At 33.4% G+C, this 21,850-nt stretch overlaps 7 protein-coding genes and 1 non-coding gene across 12 annotated transcripts; 3 read left to right on the forward strand and 5 right to left on the reverse strand.

The window, feature by feature from the left end:
* Nucleotides 1–708: 708 nt before the first annotated feature.
* On the reverse strand, nt 709–8,927 carry LOC105217630 (sarcolemmal membrane-associated protein). 4 transcript variants are annotated; one of them, XM_054228138.1, is made up of 5 exons: nt 8,733–8,927; nt 7,816–8,063; nt 4,481–6,141; nt 3,714–4,367; nt 709–3,648 (listed from the first exon to the last, which is right to left on the reverse strand). In XM_054228138.1, the coding sequence occupies exons 3-5, from the start codon at nt 6,137–6,139 to the stop codon at nt 2,128–2,130; spliced, it is 3,834 nt and encodes a 1,277-aa protein (XP_054084113.1). In that variant the 5' UTR covers nt 6,140–6,141; nt 7,816–8,063; nt 8,733–8,927; the 3' UTR covers nt 709–2,127. The 4 variants fall into 4 exon arrangements, with proteins under 4 accessions (XP_054084113.1, XP_054084112.1, XP_011191019.2 ...); XM_054228137.1 differs by having other exon boundaries at nt 7,805–8,063; XM_011192717.3 differs by lacking the exon at nt 7,816–8,063.
* A 444-nt stretch (nt 8,928–9,371) lies between these two features.
* Nucleotides 9,372–10,521, forward strand: LOC105217629 (iron-sulfur protein NUBPL). The gene is made up of 3 exons (XM_011192715.3): nt 9,372–9,494; nt 9,552–9,693; nt 9,752–10,521. Exons 1-3 carry the CDS (start codon nt 9,462–9,464, stop codon nt 10,453–10,455), a joined length of 879 nt encoding a protein of 292 aa, XP_011191017.2. The 5' UTR covers nt 9,372–9,461; the 3' UTR covers nt 10,456–10,521.
* On the reverse strand, nt 10,469–12,113 carry LOC105217628 (deoxynucleotidyltransferase terminal-interacting protein 2). The gene is made up of 4 exons (XM_011192714.3): nt 11,816–12,113; nt 11,418–11,758; nt 10,788–10,952; nt 10,469–10,732 (listed from the first exon to the last, which is right to left on the reverse strand). The coding sequence occupies exons 1-4, from the start codon at nt 11,997–11,999 to the stop codon at nt 10,523–10,525; spliced, it is 900 nt and encodes a 299-aa protein (XP_011191016.2). The 5' UTR covers nt 12,000–12,113; the 3' UTR covers nt 10,469–10,522.
* LOC114804628 (small nucleolar RNA U85) lies at nt 11,015–11,316 on the reverse strand. The gene has a single exon (XR_003752763.2). It is a non-coding gene; the product is annotated as a small nucleolar RNA U85 (small nucleolar RNA).
* A 114-nt stretch (nt 12,114–12,227) lies between the features above and the next one.
* LOC105217627 (zinc finger protein 91) lies at nt 12,228–15,056 on the forward strand. Of its 2 annotated transcripts, none has more exons than XM_011192712.3 (7): nt 12,228–12,532; nt 12,585–12,734; nt 12,794–12,903; nt 12,963–13,490; nt 13,548–13,745; nt 13,813–14,106; nt 14,167–15,056. In XM_011192712.3, the coding sequence occupies exons 1-7, from the start codon at nt 12,521–12,523 to the stop codon at nt 14,879–14,881; spliced, it is 2,007 nt and encodes a 668-aa protein (XP_011191014.2). In that variant the 5' UTR covers nt 12,228–12,520; the 3' UTR covers nt 14,882–15,056. The 2 variants fall into 2 exon arrangements, with proteins under 2 accessions (XP_011191014.2, XP_011191015.2); XM_011192713.3 differs by having other exon boundaries at nt 12,588–12,734.
* LOC105217626 (RNA polymerase I-specific transcription initiation factor RRN3) lies at nt 14,870–19,029 on the reverse strand. Its single transcript, XM_011192710.3, has 8 exons — nt 18,399–19,029; nt 17,855–18,336; nt 17,669–17,793; nt 17,259–17,515; nt 17,055–17,188; nt 15,886–16,061; nt 15,572–15,821; nt 14,870–15,509 (listed from the first exon to the last, which is right to left on the reverse strand). Exons 1-8 carry the CDS (start codon nt 18,615–18,617, stop codon nt 15,269–15,271), a joined length of 1,884 nt encoding a protein of 627 aa, XP_011191012.2. The 5' UTR covers nt 18,618–19,029; the 3' UTR covers nt 14,870–15,268.
* A 432-nt stretch (nt 19,030–19,461) lies between these two features.
* LOC105217625 (60S ribosomal protein L21) lies at nt 19,462–20,345 on the reverse strand. The gene is made up of 2 exons (XM_011192709.3): nt 20,187–20,345; nt 19,462–20,044 (listed from the first exon to the last, which is right to left on the reverse strand). Exon 2 carries the CDS (start codon nt 20,021–20,023, stop codon nt 19,544–19,546), a length of 480 nt encoding a protein of 159 aa, XP_011191011.1. The 5' UTR covers nt 20,024–20,044; nt 20,187–20,345; the 3' UTR covers nt 19,462–19,543.
* Nucleotides 20,346–20,489: 144 nt separating this feature from the next.
* Nucleotides 20,490–21,848, forward strand: LOC105217624 (anamorsin homolog). The gene is made up of 4 exons (XM_011192708.3): nt 20,490–20,797; nt 20,875–21,255; nt 21,344–21,471; nt 21,526–21,848. Exons 1-4 carry the CDS (start codon nt 20,662–20,664, stop codon nt 21,637–21,639), a joined length of 759 nt encoding a protein of 252 aa, XP_011191010.1. The 5' UTR covers nt 20,490–20,661; the 3' UTR covers nt 21,640–21,848.
* The last annotated feature ends 2 nt before the right edge of the window (nt 21,849–21,850 follow it).

Below are 21,850 nucleotides of genomic sequence, written 5' to 3' on the forward strand. Positions count from 1 at the left end.
ATAGCATATAAAATACACTACATAATTTACGCAATGATTTTCAAATAATATTACATACATGTTTCGCCTGTTTTTCTGCATATTACATTTTTTTGTTTTATAAAATTATAATATTACAAATTATGATAATAATTTCAACTAAAAACTAACAATTTAAATAATATTATGATAATAGCAGTAGATAATAATAATCAATAATTAATGTAGAGCACACATTTTGAAAATTTTAAAATAAACAGCTGCATTGCTTCACACGCACACATACATACATATTACGCGTTGGTGTAAAGCAGACTAAAATTTATAAACAAAAACAGATCAGGTGTTATATATTTCCTGTTTTTTATAATTAATCAACAGAAATTACCAGCAATTTGCAATTAACAAACAATTGTGAAATATATAATTTCCAGTGAAATATGAGTGTACTGAAACCGGCGTGCGGTGTCGGAGAAAATGATTTTCAATAATAATACAATTTATTTTGGCTATATCAAGTTAGCAAATAAAGAGAAGCATAACAAATGTAGAATTATAGAAAAGTATTAACTCACATTAACACCTTGGTTTTTGTCAAAGGTGAAATGTTGAAGACCGATTAATGGAATTAGTGCGTGAACTGCGTTGGAGTTTAGGTATTTCTTTGTAATTTTAGCTATGTACTTTGTAATATATGTATGTGAAATCAATGTATCAAACATTAACGTATTTTTCGTACAACATTCTGTTGTTTTTGTTATTATTATTTTTTTTTTGGCTGGTAACGCAAATTATAATATACATTTTATTTGTGTGTATGTGTATATACGAGTATGTAAATATGAATGTAAGTTATTGTAAATGTTAAATAAGCGCCGTAAGAGTATAATAGAATAAGCATATATATTTTTGTGATTGTGTTACGTTTTCAAAATAGCGAATTTACGAATGCGTGTTCCTATATAAAATGTACGCGTGTTTACTATTTATATGTATATATTCACATATAGGCTTATATGTTTTTTTTGTGAGTCTACGTATGCGATAATTTAAATTAAGTTTAAACAAATGCAATATTCGCTTAATTGCAACGCATTGTGTATGCAGCCGCAATTAGGTAACAGCCAAGCAAGCAGCAGAGATGAGTGGGGCTTAGAATTATCGAATTATCGTTTTTAGTTGTATTTCAAATATGTTGCTGGAAATAAACGCCACACTTAATTTAAATGCACACATGCACACACAAATTTATACAGTACATTTTTATCATAAATATTTTTTTTTGCTACCACAGTACATATTACTTTTGCACACTCATATACATACATACAGCGTGTATATAGATGAGTATGTATATGGTTGTAAATAAGCATAACATTTTTCGGCGTTGTGGTTATGCTTGCATGTTTGCTTTTCTGTGTGTCATCATTAAAGCTATTATACATTGTACACATTACATATTTAATATTATTTTATTTTGCTTTAATTTTATATTTTTAAATGTATTGGTGTTTGTTTTTATATGCGTTTAATTAGCTTAATTCGTTTACCTTAGTAATACGTTTTTTTTGTGGCAATTTAGATTTGTTTACAAACTAAAAGTTTGCTAATATCTACAAGAATTCGTAATGGTTCTAATTATTTCACATTATTTTATGGATTTTTAAATGTGTTGTATGAGTGTGTGTAACGAACGTATACTGAGCAAGCAAATATGCTAGAAATTTAGCCAGTTGCCTTGTATTAGTTCAAAATGTTGCTTTGTTTCAGTTGTAGAAAAATGTTTTTCATTTTTTTGTAGTTTTTGAACTAATATTTTGTTAATTGCTGACTCCACATATTGTAAGATGTGTATAGCTTATGCCACCAGCAGCAAAAGCTGACTGTTTAACTCATTTAACATGTATGTAGCCGAGCCAGTAGTAGTATGTACATTGTACAGCAGTATTAAACGCAACTTTTTCCAAAAATTTTGCTTTCTAACATTTGCCACTTTGTATTTGTTCGTATTGTTCTGATGCCTTAATTTAGCTTTCGTACTTATTCATTTTGTTGTATTTGTTGCATTTGTCTCTCCGCTCCACGTATCATATCGCTTACCCTTTGGACAGATACCGTGTGTAGAAGGCGCAGCAAATGTGGCCGCACTTAGAAATACATTGTGATAAAGTAAACAATAATTGCCACCACTACGGTGCCGTAAGCTAGCAATTGTTTCACCATATGCGTTTGCGCTTGTGTACCGGATTTCAGTAGCAGCGCCGCTATCTCGTTGCGCAACTGCAGATTATCGTCTTGTGTCCTCTCCAGCCGCTCTTTGTACACGATCAGCTCCTCTTCGCGCTGCAAAGCATTGCTATTTAAGGCTGCCGTATCATCACGTAGCTGCGCTTCGAAATCGCACTCCAATGTACTGTCGGCATATTGCTTTTTATCTGCACTTTGCAATTCATCGCCGCTGCGTACAGCCGTTGTACTATCCACTTCTTTGACACTAACTTCGGCGGATAATGCTGCTACGCTAAGTGGAACTTTCATTTCGGTGTCGCTTTGCTCGGGGGCGTAGTTTTGTTCGGCTTGTTGTTGTTGTTCGTTTTCCACGATGACCGTACGCTTATCAAGCAGTTGCTCGAGTTCCTGTTTCTCTTCGCAAACTTTTTGCAGAACTTTTGATAATTCAGCTACTTTTTCCTTGTATGTGTCACATTCTATTTGCATTATCTCAAACGAATTTTGTGCGTCACTCTCTTCTTGCTCACGCTTAAGATTCAACACTTTTAATTGTTCTTGCAAAGCGCACACTTCATCCCTTAAAGACATTTCATCGTTTGTCATATCGTTAGAGACGATTGTGGACGGTGTAGTCACTGTGACGCATTCCTCACTTTGCTGTTCATCATTAGCTGTTTGCGCTGATTCTAGTTTCTTTTCAACTAAATCATTTTCCTTTGCAACATCATCATCATCATCATCCTCAGCAGCTTCTATAAGCGGCTTTAAGGTATCTTGTGGCAGCAGCTTATTGGCCGCAGTGTTGAATGACGATGCATAATTTTGGAATTGTGTTTGTACGGTTATCGCAGGTGGTGGTGACAACTCTTTTACATCCTCGGTCAGTGCTTGTTGTAATACATGTTCATTCAGATTGTCAGATATCTCATTATACGCTTCACTCAATATGGCTACGCTACGTTTGAGTAATAGTAGCTTCTGTTCATGATCCAACGGTGTGCCTCCGCCCTCTTTGCGTGTTTCTTTTAAAGCCTCATTTTCTACAACTGCAGCATTGTGCTCTGTTGTATTAGCACCAGTTGATTTGTAGCACTCTTTCGACATTTCCGCTTCTACCAATTGACATAGTATGCTCTGCACGTTTTGTAATTTATTTTTCGATTTCTTGTATTTTAATTTTATATCCTCCATTGAGGTCGCATTGGTACCAATACCACTCTCGCTGTCGACGACGCCGACATCGTTCTCAATTAATGGAAGTTCTTGTTCGTCACTCGAATCCGACTCATTACAAATGGCCTTGAAGATATCAATGGAACCTTCTTTTTGATTCAAATCGGAATTTTGCAGCCACTTGAGTATTGTGGACTCCTTGGCATTACTTTTTTGTTTATCCTTCTTCTGTGCAACATCAGATCTGGAGGTACTGTTTAAGGCCTAGAAAAGTGGAAGGTATTTAGTATATTAAATATATATATATATAATGATTTTCAAATGTTTACCTCCTTTTCCTCATTGCTATTCAAAATTTTTGTGCCCACACCATTCAATATTTCAAGGCTTTTTGTCGCACGCGGCAAACGCAATGCTTTGTTAGCACATTCCTTCTCATTCCCATCTTCCTTGTGTTCACCATCGCCCTCATCAAGTTTCGCTTCATCACCATCGTTTTCTTCTATTTCGTCATCGTCGTCATCATCATCGTCACCCAAATCCATATCGCCTATAACAGCGTCTAGCTTCTCAATGGCCTGTTTTTCCTCCTCATCTACTTGTTCAGCGCGCTGTAGCATGAATTCGGAAACACGTCGCCGCAAATCGTCACATTCCAGTTCACGTTGTTGCAATTTCTCGGACATTTCTGCAAGACGTTGCTCTTCCTGCTCTTTTATCTCTTGTTGCTTGCGTTCTGCTTCCTCTTTATATTCATTGTAATCGGTTTCGAGTCGTTGCAAACGCGTATTAACATCCTGCAGTGATTGCTTCGTATTCATTATTTGATCGCGTAAAATTTTACATTCACCATCCGAGTTGGCATAGGCTAATTCCATTTTCGAGAGCATTTGCAGTGCATCACAACGTTCTTGGTAGACTTTGCGTAAGGCTTCTTTGGCTGTAAGTTGATATGAGTTTTTATCTTCGAGCAATTTTAGTACCTTGGAATAAAAAATAAAAATAATATAATTAAATTTTAGATTTCACATTTTAGTGCACAAATGTTTTATATATAAGTATTAATTTTATATAATAAATTTCCATATATACTTACCTCATTTCGCAACACGCTCTCTGGCACATTTTTCTCCATAATTTGCAATTTCTTTTCGAGCGAATTAATGCGATGCAACAGTTGATCTTCGGCAATGAGCGATTGCCAGCATAGCGCTGAATTCTTACGCGTCGCATCCAAAACATTTTGTATATTAAACAGTTTCGATTTGAGCGTCTTCTCGCGCTGCGACACTTCTTGCATGTACAAATTCAAGCGATGCATTTCCTCGTAGCTAATGCGACCTTCGCCAGAGTACTGTGAACGTTGTGCCGTCGTATCGATTGATATCGCCTCACGGCCATCGGGCAAGTACAGCTTTACAAAAGCAATAATGCAGCCATGCACTTCTTTGCGCGAATTCTCTAGCACATCAACGCCAAATTTGACAATATCACCGAAATGCAACTCGGCAGCTTCAGTGCCAAGTTTATTTTCATTGATGAAGGTACCATTTGATGATTTTGTATCTTTTACCCAAAATTTGCCGTCATCAGTGTACCATAGCACAGCATGATTACGTGATAATACCTTGCAATCGAATATGGCATTCGATTCGGCTGCTTTACTTTTCGCTATCAGACGTCCCACTTTGCATTCGATGTTTGGCGTTAGGTGTATGGTGCGTGTCTGGAACGGATGTGAGTTGGCCTCGCAGAGTAGCACGATTTTCGCCTGACCATTGTTGTCCGCCGTTTCCAAATTCATACTAACATTACTGCTGCTACCGACATTCTGTACGGCATTGCCAATATTATTTACTATATTCGTTTGTGCCTCCACCAAACCGCTTGCAAAAGCAGTGCCCAGCTCTTTCGCAGCCTGTCCAATATCCATACCTAATGTATTTAGAAAAGTATTTTGTAGATTACCCACCGCTGTATTTGCCGAATTGACATTATTGCTGGCATTCATAACTGATTGCAGTGCGCTGCTTAATGCTTGCGGTGTAATTGGACTGCTGAGTGGCAGATTACCGCCTGTCAGCGCAGTGCCGGTGGTTATAGTAACCGCTTTTGATTGACGTACAATGGGTGATTGCAGTGTGCTCGCATTGGAACTTGAATTCGAGTACAAATTCGCATTATTGGTGCTTGAATTGCTATTTGAAATTTCAACTGAACCAGCAGCATTGGCATTTGTATGCACATTTGTCATGCCATTCTCGCCGCCATTATCACTAATGCTGCTGACATTAATATTACTATTGGCATTCGCTGTATTCGCATTCGAATTTGAAGTATCACAGTTTAACACTTCACTATTATTATTGACAACTTCTTGTGTACTCGACACCACATCAGTAACATCGTTAATTGCTGCAGGCTGTATATCGTCGATATTACACTTTAGATGTTGCGCTAACTGCTCTTGTTGTGGTTCATGTATTTCATTATTTGTATTTTCAGACATAATTTCGTTATTTGCGTTGGCAGTGCCCGTTGTTGTTACTGGTGTTGTAATTGGGACTGCTGGAATTGCAGTATTATTAATGCTGGTGATCTCTGATGCACTTGCCAGAACTTGCGTTGAGCCGGCGTTGACGCGATTTGTTGCGTTTGTGTTGTTGGTTGTTGTTGTTTGTGTTTGTATGCTTCCCGATGTAGACTTTTGTTCATCTTCGCTATTGTTGAGCCATTCGTTGCTGGCTAAAACCATACCTGAAGTGAAAATGTCAAAATTTAGTTATAGCAAATATAAAAAAAAAAATAATAATGAATTGTGCATTAAATATTTGAATTCAACAGCAATATTGAAGCGGTGATATTGCGTTATACATACACATAAATTGCTTTAAGTGGAAGAAGTGAATTTCGCTTAAAAAAATGAAGTAGCAAAAAGCGTCGGGTATTAATTAAAAAAAAATATAATTTTTCAGCGCTGCTTGGCTGTCAAATACTTTTTTCTAAAAATATAAAAATATAAATATTACTCATTGAGTGAGTGTTAAATGTGCTACTTTTAAAAATAAATCATTTAGGAGCAAAGGTATGTAGAGTTAATAGACAACAGCCGCCATTTGAAAACTTTGCTTTTCCATTTATATGGAAATTAGTAGCTAAAGAACAACTTAGTATAAACAAATAGTTTGCTTGAAATAGCTGCAATTCGGTAAATTCATTGTTTGTTTATTTAGTAACGATTTTTGAGGTTAAAAATATTGAATAAATATATGAAAACAATATTTCTTCATTATAAATTTACAAACTTAGTTAAAATCAAAGCCAAAATATTAGCTAAAAGATACAACTTATTATTTTTGTTACCACTTGTAATTACATTGGCTTATAAATTTGGCTCTAACATATATCAGCATGTATACATATGTACATTAATAGTTCCTCACATATGTATTGACATAAATATCATTGATATGCACACAAACCGAACATGTTGCATGCTCGCGTAATGTAAACAAACTAACAAGTATCCATATATATATAATACTAGAGGCAATAACCCAAAACTCTCGAAGCATATTGCATTTTCAACAAATAATACTTCATGATTCGCTTACTCACACACAGACCATTGAAATAAGTTGGGAAATATCTTTCTTTAAAAATAGCAAGAATATGTCTGGTAAAAATATGTATATATTCTGATATGTATATGCATATATTTTGTAAAACTCATGTGAATACATATCGAATTGTAAATATATATGTATTATAAATAATCAAAGAGGTAATTATTATAATTTAATCACTTTTTGTTGAGTAAACTTACTGATTTATGTTATTACTATTTGATACATCTATCAACAAATCGAAATCTAAACTTATATTCAATTATGCAAGTTTTGTGCTTTTTGTGAATGAGTTGTCAGTAAAACAATAACAATTCAGTCGATCAAATTTTGGAATGTATAACTAAAGATATACCTTTTCAATAATAAAAGCCAAACTATTCGAAAATTTACATATAAATACACTATATTTGGCACTCCAACTTAACGTAATTATGTATGTCACATAGTCCATAACTGTGTATCAATAAAAACCAGAAAATAAATAATGACAACGTGGACACCAAAAAAAATTGAGCTAGAAATGAAAGGCATTAATATGCAATGAGTATCAATGACATCCAGTGAAGAAAGAAAGTTGTATAGCGAGTACAATTGAGATAGAATGTATACGATTAAATTTGTGACAATTACAATTTGTAAAAGTGTTAAATAAAAAACAGATTAATTTTGGTACATAAATGTAGCACCTGCATATTACGCTACATGCATGTTTGTAATGTGAGTGAGTTAGTGGTTCCCTGTTATATGGCGTGCAATGTGAAGCGACAAACATGCTGTACGCATACACTGACCAGTTCCATACCAGCAAAACTGCAACTGCTACAGAGACCCGCTTTTATGCAGCAACTTGCATTTCAATTACAGAGTCACTATATGTATATTTTTGTTATGTATTTCGTTGTTGTGTACTCCAACCGTTTCTTTCGTTCCGAGTCGTATACAATGACACAGTGGTACTATGACTATAATGTTAATGGCTCCACAAGACAATTTGACCGAGTAATCACTACACTGTCGTTCAGTGACTGATTGACGAGTAGCGTTTTTATGCTGCACAGAATGACAAAGTAGAAATTCTTTATTATGCACAATAAAGGAATATTAAGAGGCGAGCGACTACAAAACACTTGAGCTGGTGGTTAGTTACACTATAAAAATAAGCTCGATTTAGCACTTCTCTACTCAAATTCCAACTCCAGTTATAAGAAAACTTATGCACAGCACATCATAGTAATATATGAATTAATTCAACTTTAAATTGCTTAATTGAGTTTAATTGCACTTGTGACACAAACGTCGTTATGGGCAACTGTTTTGCTGTTGCCCTTTTGTTATCTCACTAACTGTTTTGCCACAGCGATTCAACTTCACCCATGTTTATCTTTCTTGGTTGGCATATATGTAGGCACTTGGCACTTTACGGCTATGTTTACTGTAGTAAAAATTTTCTTCCTGTTTGAAATATATTTTCATAGCCTATGTTATTTTCGCATTTCATTTAATCGATTGTATTTCTTTGCTTTATTCACGCTCGCTTTTTAAACTTGACAATCTCGTATTTCGTTTTCTATTGTTCGCTGTTCCTTCATATTCCCGCCGTTTACTCCTCACCGATGTCGATATGATTCTATATGGTTGCTTTTTCTGCCTGCCTGCCTTGTTCGCACAGCTACTATTGCTACAACAACACACATAATTTGTACATGAACACACACTCACCTCTCACAAATCGTTTGCAAAACTCTGTTCGCAATTAATTAGAAACAAATGAAATTTTGTAACTGGATAACGTTAATTGAATGTATCGCATTTAAAACGTAAAATTATTCTATTTATTCGTATTTTTAATTCTTATTATATTCACAGGAATTTTTTCAGTCGTTTCGTGCAGAAGAGAAGAAATTGATTGAAAATCGTAACAAAGTGTTGCCACACTGTTATTGCAATTTAAAGTATGTGGTCAGATGGCTTTATTTTATTGCAGCAATTACAAATTCTTATCTGGCTAATATCGTGTAATAAATATTTATTTTATACATATTTTTTATAATTTGTAATACTAATATTTTTATTTCATGAACATTTTATAATCGAAAGAAGTGAACTCATATCCACCATCGAAAGCTTAATTAATAAATTTATTATATTAATTTATTATGATTTATTAATAAATTTATTATAGAATTATTATATGTTACATGCGTTTGTATCATGTATTTCCATGAAATTTAGTTATTGTGTTTTATAATTAAACTGATTTTGATACTAAATGTATTGAAATTAAAAAAGAAAAACAAAAAAATATTTATTAATTTTAAATTTTTTATAATTTACAAGATATGAATGTTTGTGTACACCCTGTAAATATATTTTCATTTAAAATGCCAAACAGCTGATATTTGTTTACTTCGTGTTTAATTTTGAATTAGTGCAATATTTTGCTGAAAAATGCTACGTACCAAATTGCTACATTTATGTAAGGTATATTAACATAATTAAATATGACTTTCATGAATTTACGCATATAACTAATTTCAGCGCTCATTTGCGACGCATTTGACACCGAAGCAGCAAGAGCTTATGGCGCGTGGCCTTCCTAAAAAAGCGCCATTACCAGGTGTAACCAGTATAGTGATTGTAGCATCTGGAAAAGGTGGTGTCGGCAAATCCACAGTGGCCGGTATGTGTTATCTAAATACTGCTCAATTATCTGCTACTTATATAATTTATATTTAAAGTCAATCTGGCGGTAAGTCTTGCTAATATGGGGAAACATGTTGGATTATTAGATGCCGACATATTTGGACCGTCTGTACCGTTAATGATGAATATACATGAAGAACCTTTAGTTGATGAAAATAATTTAATGATACCACCTATTAACTATGGTGTTAAATGTCTGTCCATGGGACTACTAGCGAAACAAACCGACGCAATAATATGGCGTGGTCCGCTCGTCATGTCTGCTGTGCAACGACTTTTAAAAGGTGCAGTTTGGTCGCCACTTGACGTACTTATTGTGGACACACCACCTGGCACAGGTGATGTTCACCTTTCACTTGCACAAAATGTACCAATAGCCGGTGTGTTATTGGTTAGTACACCACAAAAGGCAGCGTTGGAAGTTACACTGCGTGGTGCGCAAATGTACCGCAAATTAGGCGTACCAATCATAGGTTTGGCGGAAAATATGGGTCATGCGATTTGTGGAAATTGTCAGACGCGCATGGAAATTTTCCAAAATACAACAGATTCCTTTACAAAACAAATTGGCACAAATATTTTGGCATCTATACCCTTGGATGGAAATATTACAGAATGTTGTGATAAGGGAGTACCTGCAGTAATTAAATATGCCGAGACAGCGTACGCAAAAAGTTATCAGAAATTAGCGGAATCTCTTGTGCATGTGCTACAGAAGAGCCTAACAGGGGAACAGTAAAATAAATGATAGCTTTATGTTTTAATTTATAAACACGATTTTATTAAAAAAAAAAGATACCGACAATTTAAGATTTATTTTTCTTCTGCTTTTTCATTTTCTGCATTGCTTTGCGATGCGCATATTTTTCACGACGTGCAACCACTTCTTTGAACTTCCGTTTCGTGTAATTTTGCGCAGTTTCATCCTCTAGCAAGTCATCCACCAATGAACGCTTTTTGTGACGTGTACCACGCTCGCTGTAGTAATCCAAAGGCGAATGTTGTACAGTGCCAATCTGAAATTGCGACATTATGTTTATGAGGAGTTTTGTGAACCAAATAATAACTTACTTGAAAATATTTGGGCAGCACTTTCAGATCATTCTTCTTGTAGAAATGCTTAGGATCAAGTACGGAGCGCATTTGCAATATCTTAAGTTCGTTCGTGGTTTCCTCTGTCTGTTCAGTGGCTGGTAGGTTATACCATCCGGCCCCTTTCGTTTTAGAGCGTTCAACCTTTGTGGAGATAATACATTAATAAATGATTCTAAATCAGCACAATTAATAAATTTTTCCCGTGCATTCAGTTTACTAAAGAAGTCATCAATGTGTACTTAACGCATCTAGGAAGATTTCATGTTATACATATTGACAAAACAGTGCGTTTCAAAAAATTAATAAATGTACGTTCCAAATTAAATCAACGGCATAAAACTTTGCTACCGTTGACAGTCTAATATGGTAAAGATTACTGTCCCATCGGCCTTACAGCAATTGTCACAAGTTCTGACACAACTGCTAAGATTACAACGGGTGAAACTATTGTTTTGCTTGCAAATTATGCACGAGTCTCTGTGATGAAATCTTCTTCAAACAATGCGTAAAAGCAACGACCGCCTCATACAAGTTGCGGCTTAAGATGTCGAATATATCATCATTTTGCAATGTGTAATATAATTTAATACACTGTATATTCTTTACCCTATTGATTTCACGTTGTTTCTTTTTCGTTACGAACGGCAACTCCTTTAATCTTCCAAAACCAGCAACCAATTGTGATTTCGCCATTTCCTTTTCTACATCGGTTTTTACTTGATGTTCTACATCGAACTTACCAGTCGCTGGATTGTAATCAGAGAAATCCATTTTATTGTGACCTCTCCTGGGTATTTTTATAGGTTTTTCCTTCATTTGCAATAAGATTGTATCGATTCTGTCAGAAAGTTTGTCTAATTTTTCTTCAATATCACTTTTGGGTGTTTGTATTTTAGCTAGTTCTTCTTTAATGATTTCTGAGATGTCAACATTCGGTGGCGGCAAACCTGAAATTAATTTGTGCAATAAATTGATTTTGAAATGTTGTAAATTTATTTAATTACCAAAGTAATCTTCCTCTTCATCATTATCATCTACTTCTACTTCTTGGTTGATCGCTTCCAGTCCTTGCCTGACGCCTTCTTCCAGAGTACGCCATTGTGATTTGCTTTCAATTGTAGCTGTACCATGTGATTCACGCTCTAGCAAATTTGTGTCACCAGCAGTATCCAACACAAATAAAGACATTTTTAAATTTGTTTAATTATATATATTTACATCGATATTTGAAGTTATTTAAATGTAATCTCTGCTTAGCACGCGTGAATTTGGTAAACGACGTAGAAAAAACTTAAAAAAACATGTAAATGTCAAATATTTTAAGTGTTACCAGATTATTTATATAAAACATGTAATTTTAGTATTGGTAACACTTAATTTTATATATTGAAAAAAAAACTATATTTTTGAACTGAAAGTATTTATTGTGCATTAATTATTTAATAATGGCATATAAACTAAAGTTATTAAACTATTATTTTGTTTATTCAGTCAACTTGCAGTAATACGGAACACAAAACAAACAAAAATCCTATTAAATTTTCAGTGTTACCCAATTCCTCAGCAGCATTCTACCGCCCTTTTGTTTTGATTTGCTGTTTTGTTCAATAATAAAAAGAATTTTTAACGTAGTTCACTTAAAACAGTCATAAATATATAATTATTACTTAAATAATAAATTTTTAACATTTGACAACATATTTTTTGTTATGGCTGACAGCGTAAGTGTTTTAATTATTTTAAAAAAGTTAAATGAAATCTTTAATTTTACAGCAGCTCTCTGCAGATCTTCCTGCTAACCAAGGAACTCGAAGTAACCACAAAGCTGGCCGATTTATATGTCATACATGCAATAAACGATTTACAAAACAATCGATTCTGTGCCGTCATGAAGTTGTGCATTTGCAGGATAAACCTTTCGAGGTAAAGTTAGTATGTTTGTCAAAAAATATTCTATTCAAAGATTTATTTTGTTTGCGTAGTGCTTGGAATGCCACAAGCGTTTCTCACAAAATTCCTCATTGCGACGGCACTGCTTGGAACAACACGATTCAAATTTAAAGCGTTTCCAATGCGCGAAATGTCCGCTTAGGTAAGACACGTATATAATTAAATATTTATTAATTATTATATTATTTTAATACTTTACAGTTTTGCGCAAAAAAGTAATTTAAGTTTACACGACAAAAAAGTGCATCCGCCAAACATATCAGCACAAACAGCGAGCTATGCCTGCGACCATTGCGGTTCTGTGTATAGGAACAAACAAAAACTTAGTAGACACAAAAATTTGGTGCACAAAGATAAAACTAAAACTAAAATTGCATATGATGAAATTGACGAGGAAGACGATTTGGCGTTGACACAAAGCGTTTTGGAGCAATTGAAAACATTTCAAATGGAAATGCATGCTTTAGAAGCACCAGTTTTGGAAACTGAAGGAGATTTAGTAACTTCAAACATAAATGTTTCCAACAAGCACATAGATTTTAAAGAAAGGCCAACACAGCAGCAAGCGGAGAAACGCATAAACGATGGCGTGCAACTCAAAGATAGTTTGAACGCAGAAGGCATAGCGTGCTATCTGAGCGTGCAGCGTACTGTAGGGAAAAATGGATACGCTGTATATACATGTGAATACTGCGTTAAAGAGTTTCGAAAGTCATATGATTACATAAGGTTAGTTTATTATATAAGTATAAAATATTGAATAAAAATGTATTGATATTATTTAAGGCACCGACGTGTGCATACACGCGAGCGCCCTTACAATTGCACACTGTGTGAGCGCACATTCAGCATCAAATCGAAACTACATGACCATATGCGGATACATCGTTTAGATGAGCAACAAGGCATACTCGCTAAACATTATCCATGTGCAGTTTGTTGTCAAGCCTTCAGTTCATTGCGTTTACTGGACAAACATATTAGGTATGTATTTAGTTACTATGTGCATTTAATATAAACACATTATTCATTTAATAATTTATATTGTTAGCACTCATGCTCCAATATACAAAATTGCATATAAATGTAAAACTTGTGAGGAGCTGTTCAAAACCAGCACTGCACTTGCTTACCACAAGCATAAACAAATTGATGCCGACGCTGAATTTTTGCAACAACTACTGCCAGCACCTGCTGAGATTTATACAAATGCTAGTAACACTGAAACCGACTGTGATTTACCAGTATCTGCCTCGGTAGAATGCATACCAGCAGCCACAAAGAGTGTGCAACACTTAAAGAGGAGTCGTGTTGTGCCTAAATGGCAATGCATTGCTTGCGAAAGGTTTTTTAAATACTTATATATTTGTACTTATTAAATGCTTATTAATTCTCTTTTGTGTAGGCATTTTTCAAGTTCCACCAACTTACGCCACCACCGTCGTATATACCATAGCGCTTATAAGCGTAAACGTCGCATATCCGCTTCAGCTGTTATACGTTGCTACAAATGTAGCTATTGCACGCGTGTGTTTCAAAATAAGACGCGTTGTAAAGCACACATGTTAACGCATTTGAAACGTTTATTAAACACGCACGAATACGAACAGTCACCGCATACAAAAAATATAATTAATGCTTTAGCATTTGTCACGGGCACAACAAACACTGCCTCCGTGAAAGTTGTGGAATTTAAAGTAATCACAAAATATCGTAAGTTTGCAACGAATGTGTGTGATAAAAATCAAAAATGTTCAAAAAATGCAACGCTTTATCATAAATGTCAAATTTGTTCATGTCAATTCCGCAAACAAAGCGATCTGAAACGTCATTTACTTGTACACACAGGTGAGCGTTTGCATAAATGCAGCACATGCAATAAAAGCTTCAGTTTGCGTAGCACGTTGCAGCAGCATATGTTAACACATGCCACAGAGCGTACAAAACACATCTGCATCGTTTGTGCGAAAACCTATTTGACCAAGAAGGCGCTCAATGTGCATTTAAGATTGCATACCGGTGCGCAACCGTTTCAATGTGTACACTGTGCACAGAAATTTCGCACTTCTGGTCAAAGAATTGCACATTTAAAAGTGAAACATGGCATATCGAAAAGTTAAAAACTAAATGGTTATTATTATAACCTTATGGTTATTATTTTGATTTCACTGTTGTACCGTACAATGCTTTAAATACAACTTTTGTAATTTCTACAACTAGGTTATGTATACTAAACTAAAATAATTTCATTGTTACATGGAAAGGAAAATACATTTGTTTTGAAAAGTCTTAAAATAGTGTTTGCATTAATTTATAATTGTTAAAAGTTTTAACCACTAAATATTTAAGATCAAATATTTTCACAAAAAAAAAAAAATAATATAAACAACTTTAAAGCATAAAAACAATTATGCTGTTGTGAAAATAAAAACTAATACATACAACATTTGTAGGAAAGTAATGCAAGCAGCACCATGACACCAACAATATCAAAATTTATGTGTGCTTTACATATGAAAACCCGGCGATAATCCGTATGTGAATTGCGCTTCACGCTCCTGACTACGTGCTAATTCTATGATTTTTTGTCGCTTATCGGCTACAATGAAATCATCAATATCATCACACATCTCAGAATCGCCACGTTTACGCTGACGCAACGGTGACATATGCGTGGCTACTACGGCGGCCTCCTCAGCTTCACTGGCTTGGTATTGCAGATAATGTGGCATAATTTTTTTCTCCGACCTAAAACACAAAAAACCGTATTAGCATTTCAATTATAATGACAACAACAACTAAATACGCACATTTTCAACAAATACGGATCAAAAGGAAAGAATGTGTCGAGCGTTTCTTCTGGTGTGGCTGTATCATTAGCATACACTGTGGCTAATTTACGACGCGCATTTCGTTCCAGTATCGCATGACAATAGGCCAGCTGATAGGCACGCGTTACGCCAGCAAAAGCGGTCGCCACAGCCGGCAAACACACGCGTAGTGGATTGAAGTTGCAAGTGACTATTGCGGAGAGTTGTAGCGATTGTAGGAAAAGTAAACCTGCAAATTGAAAAATGTTGTTTAGTGATATATAAAATTGATAAAGGTAAAAGAAAAAACATACTTTTTCTGTCGGCCGTTAAATCGCGACTGCGAAATGCTATAACATAGAAGACGGCTTGGCACAATGAGAAAAATACAATATTCGCTTTCAATGAGCCATTTTGACGATATTGATCACAGCGTTGTATATACTGATGCGCCCAATCACAGAGTTCTTTTAGATAGTACTTCAGTATGCTGGAAATAGAAAAGATGAAGATTTTAAAATAAATTAGATAAAAAAAGATTTAAAAATAAATTATAATAAATAAAAAAAAATGATTTAAAAATAAATTATAACAAATAAAAAAAATGATTTAAAAATAAATTAAATAAAAAAATGATTTAAAAAAAAATTATAGAAAAAAAATGATTTAAAAATAAATTATAATAAAAAAAAATGATTTAAAAATAAATTAAATAAAAAAAAATAAATTAAATTAAAAAAAATATTTAAAAATAAATTAAATAAAAAAAATGATTTAAAAATAAATTAAATAAAAAAAAAATAAATTAAATTAAAAAAAATATTTAAAAATAAATTAAATAAAAAAATGATTTAAAAATAAATTAAATAAAAAAATGATTTAAAAATAAATTATAAAAAAAAAGATTTAAAAATAAATTATAGAAAAAAAATTATTTAAAAATAAATTATAGAAAAAAATGATTTAAAAATAAATTATAATAAATAAAAAAGATTTAAAGATAAATTAAATAAAAAAAAAAATGGTTTAAAAATAAATTGAATAAAAAAATGATTTAAAAATAAATTAAATAAAAAAATGATTTAAAAATAAATTAAATAAAAAAATTATTTAAAAATAAATTAAATAAAAAAATGATTTAAAAATAAATTAAATAAAAAAAATGATTTAAAAATAAATTATATAAAAAAATTATTTAAAAATAAATTAAATAAAAAAAATGGTTTAAAAATAAATTAAATAAAAAAAATGGTTTAAAAATAAATTAAATAAAAAAATGATTTAAAAATAAATTAAATAAAAAAATGATTTAAAAATAAATTATAATAAAAAAAATGATTTAAAAATAAATTATATTAAAAAAAAAAAATGATTTAAAAATAAATTATATTAAAAAAAAAAATGATTTAAAAATAAATTAAATAAAAAATAGAATTAAAATAATTTAAATATTCACAAAACAAAACCGCTAGTAAGCACTTACTGTAGTGGCACAAATTTTGCACGCGCCAAAAAGCTGGCTATATAACCAACTGCTGCCTGGCGTATGACTGCGGAGACATTTGGATTTTTAATTTTGTCCCAGAGCGATTGTAGAAAAGCCTCTGCGATGGTATTCTGCATTAAATAAGTAAATCATTTAAATTATTTAAATATATATCTATTTCGTGCTTTGAAAGCAACTTACCTTAAAACTACAGTAATAAAATAATAAAAACTGCACATGGTGCGTGTTGTGGGATGGCAATATCACATTATCAAAAGCCGTAAGCAGCACTTTCCAAAATTTGTTCAATTGCAGTCTTTGTTCGGCGTTTGCGTTCAATACATTCGGATTTCTTGTATCTAAGAAATTCAACATTTTCTTCATGCAAATATCGAGCGTATGTGCAATTGCATGCTTCATTGGCAACATATCAACATCTTTTTGTTTAACGTTAGTGGCTGCAAGTAAATACAATTGAGGTTAGTTTATATAAATACAACAAATTATTAATTAATTAATAATACAATTAATTATCAATAAATTATTTAATAAAAGTAATTATCAATTAATTAATTTATACAAGTATTTGTCACAAGTGATTGTCAACTAACATTTTTGGCAATCGTCCATTTCGAATATTTCTTGGTCCTCATTTTCTTCTTCCAATTCCTCATCTTCTTCACATTCTGTTTCCTCTATTTCAGTTCTTGGTGCATTAACATCCAGCATAACCAGTCTACAAATAAAAAAATCATATTTTAGACAAATAACTTTTACAAACGAAATATTTAACTCACTTCTGCAACAACAATTGTATGACGAATTCTGTGAAAATTGGTTTATATTCAATTAACCAAAGCACATTATGCACATAACCGGCGATTACATGCGCTGTACGCTTGAAATATGGAAACTTAGTTTCAATAGTTTCCAGCACAATTTCAAAGCTCATTGGTATAGCAGTTAGAATGCGATCTAACAAATTATGTATAGCCTCTAATTCTGTCTTAACATTGTCGATTGGCGTACCATTTGGCCACATGGCCTCATCAACATCGGTTGGTATCCAGTAGGAAATCAATTTGGGTATGCCGAATTGCACATATTTATTATGTGCCACCATAATATCTATATAGAATTCCATATAGGCTTGTAATGCCGCCGGCTCTCTTTTAGTCCATGGTAGCGAGATAAGCGCCTCTACCAGATTTGTAAACTTTGGACTGAGATCATATATCAATTTGTGTGCATCCGACATTATTTGTGAAAATTCATTGTCCTGCAATTGTAATGAATAAGTAAACGTAAACAATGCGTGTATAGTTTATGCCATATACTTACGCTTAATTCAGTTTCTTTTAGCAATGCAACAAATTCATTTAAGGGCTGGTAGTTGTTGTGCGTATTGACGGCTTCAACTGCATGTAAGATACCCTTTAGTTTGGGTATCTCAAAACGCACCTTATTGATGGCTATGTTTTTAGCCCTTTCGCGTTCGGCTGGTGAATATGCCTTGAGTATGGACGAAAGGCCCGTTTTTGCACTATATACTGACGACATTATTGCACAGTTTTAATTTGTTTCCGTTTGAAACCACCAATTTTACACACTATTTAGTTACGTTTAGACTTTAATAGGGATGCCTTTATTTCTTTAAGAATGTCTCACTGAAAAGTGATTAACCTCCTCAGCTGGATGTATACGTTTATAAAATTCAATTGTATGCAATGTTCTTTCACTTCCGCGTTTTAATTGTATAACTTCACCTTTGCTAAACTTCGTTACATTTACTTCAGAATTTCCTAACATTTCTTGTTTAACGTAAAATCAAACCAAATTAATTGGTTTCCCGACGATTAAGTCGTATTTCAAAATATTTGCAGACGTGTGAAAGAAAAGTTAAAAAGCACGTTGTGGAAAATTTCACCCAATTTTGTAAATGTCAAAACCAGTGTTGTTTCTTCACGTTCGAATTGGCGGGCCAACAGGGATGAATTTTGACAAACTCAAAATGACGTAGTGATAACAAAATTCCCTTTATGATTATCGGGTACTTGATTCTTAACACTAGTAATAAACTGTAATTTTCCGTTTTGTTTATTAAAACAAGCACTAAATAAACCGTATCAACTGTAATTGTTCATATATATTGAGAACCGTTTAAACTGTAATGGTTCATATCTATTTTAAATGAAAAATATAAAAATCTAACTAATTATGTAAAAAATCGTTCTTTCTCTTTTTAAAAATTTTTAACAACAATTTAGGTTTTCTATTAGACATAATTCATGCCATTGTTAATTTAACAAAACGAAGCTAGGTTTAAATGGAAATGTTTAATAATTTATTCAGATACTTTACTGCATCAACTCCCACACTGTCCGATTATAATAAGTTCAACAAGTTCAGTTTCCATAGAATATGTTTCTATTTATTTTTTCATAGTTTCTAAAAATTAGATTTTACATACATAAAAAATGTCTCGCTTAAGCAACGAATTCGTATGGGATTGGTGCCAATTGGATTGGTTCCTCAATCTGTTTAACGAAATGCGCTGGTTTTGGGGCCTTTGGTTGACGCTTCAAGTTAACATACACACCCTTAGCCTTAGCTTCCTTCAGCTTAAGTTCATTCTCCTTAACGCGGCGCAAGAAGTCCTCACGGCACTTGGAGTGGTGCACATGTTCAATACGTACATTGATACGCTTGGGTAGGATCTTACCACGCACACGTTTGTTTACAATGACACCGACAGCATGTGGAGTAACGTTGTATACGCGACCGGTTTTGCCATGGTATGCTTTGTAGGGCATACCCTTTTGTACGGCACCATGTCCTTTAATGTCGACAATATCACCGTTCTTAAACACACGCATGTAAGTGGACAAGGGAATGGTACCATGCTTGCGGAAGGGGCGCGAGAACATGTCTCGGGTGCCGCGACGATAACCCTTTGAATTGGTCATATTTTTGCTTGTCTTGGTTGCCTGCAAAAATCACAAATATTTAGTATGAATTTCATAATTGGGTATTCACATTGCTGTTTATGCACTCTGATTAGATATTTTTAGCGTGAATTTGGTGATATTTAAGCACTTTTTCACGAAATATCACAGAAAATTCACTAACCTTTAGGAAAAGATGTCCACGCGGTCCAAGATGGAGTCGAGAAAGAGAGAAAAGGTGTTGCCAGACTAACGACAAGTGAATTTTGACATTTCGAAATTTTGACAATTGGAAAGGGGTTTGTTCAACAAAGTGGTAATAAATGAGACATTGTAAAATCAGAGATTTATTATAGAAATATGTATGTTCCACACAATAATTTCTGGCATTAATTAACAACAATTAAAATTTTTATTGGAAATTTGACAAAATGGTAGTGTGATGAAATTAGTATTTCAAAATCGTACAGAACTTTTGCAATTGGAGCGGATGTTCGAAATTTATTGATGTACATTCACAACTATAATTCGAAGTGTCTAAATCAGCTGTTTAATACCGCCGTGAGTGCAATAAAAAATCTATAAAGTATACACAAACTATCTTAACAGATTGTGAATATAAATATATAAATCACCAAAATCACTTATTATTAAACAAAATGGAGCAATTTAAAGGCGCAGCGAAAACACTTTTCATATGGACACAATCATCACTTGTACAGGCTAGTACTGAAAAATTGAAGGAGGCAACTGGCGGTGAAATTGTTCTAGAGAATATCAATCGCTTAACTTTTGGTAGGTGCTTGACTTTTTGCAAGTGACTCAGCTGAAATTTACAATAAAATTTTTATCTCATACAAATCTTAATGTAGCCACTTACGGCGAATCTACATTCGATCTAATTGTAATTGAAAACGCACAGTTGACAGATGCTTTTGATAAGCTGCTACGCTTACTGAAACCAAATGGCAAACTACATTTAGCCAGTATTTTTGGTACACCGGAAGTATTTCAACAAGAGCTAAAACTTTCTGGATTTATCAATGTTAGCATAAATAAGGATGACGGTACATTGACTAGTCAGAAACCAAATTACGAAACTGGCTCTGCTATCAAGCTGTCTTTTGCTAAGAAAGATGGCAAACCAAAATCAGTTTGGAAAGTAAATGGTGATGGCGATGAAGAGCTAATCGATGAAGATGATTTGTTGGATGAAGAAGATAAGAAAAAACCGGATCCGGAAAGCCTAAGAGGTGAGTTGAGAATATAAAATTTTTTATGCCTGCTAATAGACAGTGTAATATACATATTTTTTTATTAATTTCTTCTCATTATATACAGTTTGTGGCACCACTGGCAAACGAAAGGCTTGTAAAAATTGTTCTTGTGGTTTGGCAGAAGAACTTGAAACCGAGGCAGCACAAAAATCGAAGGCAGACACAGCAAATGCTAAATCCAGTTGTGGCAATGTGAGCTGCATTTATTTATTTTGTTTCAGTTTTAACTAACAATGCTCTTTCTAGTGCTACTTGGGTGATGCGTTCCGTTGTTCAACATGTCCTTATATTGGCATGCCTGCATTTAAACCTGGCGAAAAGGTGGAGTTGGCTGGCAATTTACTTAAAGATGATATCTAAGCTAACTACGATCTTCAATACAATTAACGGCATTGATTTTTACATGTATTCGTATTTAATAATATCAAGCAAACATAAACTGTGAATTAATATAGCATATTCGATTTTGTGTGATGTGAAATCAATTTTAAACAAACGTTATAATTTTTTTATGAAAATGAACCACTGCAACAGTTCAGAAATAAACGCGTGTTTTCGAAAAACCATAATA

Source organism: Zeugodacus cucurbitae, chromosome 3 (assembly GCF_028554725.1).
Source record: "Zeugodacus cucurbitae isolate PBARC_wt_2022May chromosome 3, idZeuCucr1.2, whole genome shotgun sequence".
Taxonomy (NCBI): Eukaryota; Metazoa; Arthropoda; class Insecta; order Diptera; family Tephritidae; genus Zeugodacus; species Zeugodacus cucurbitae.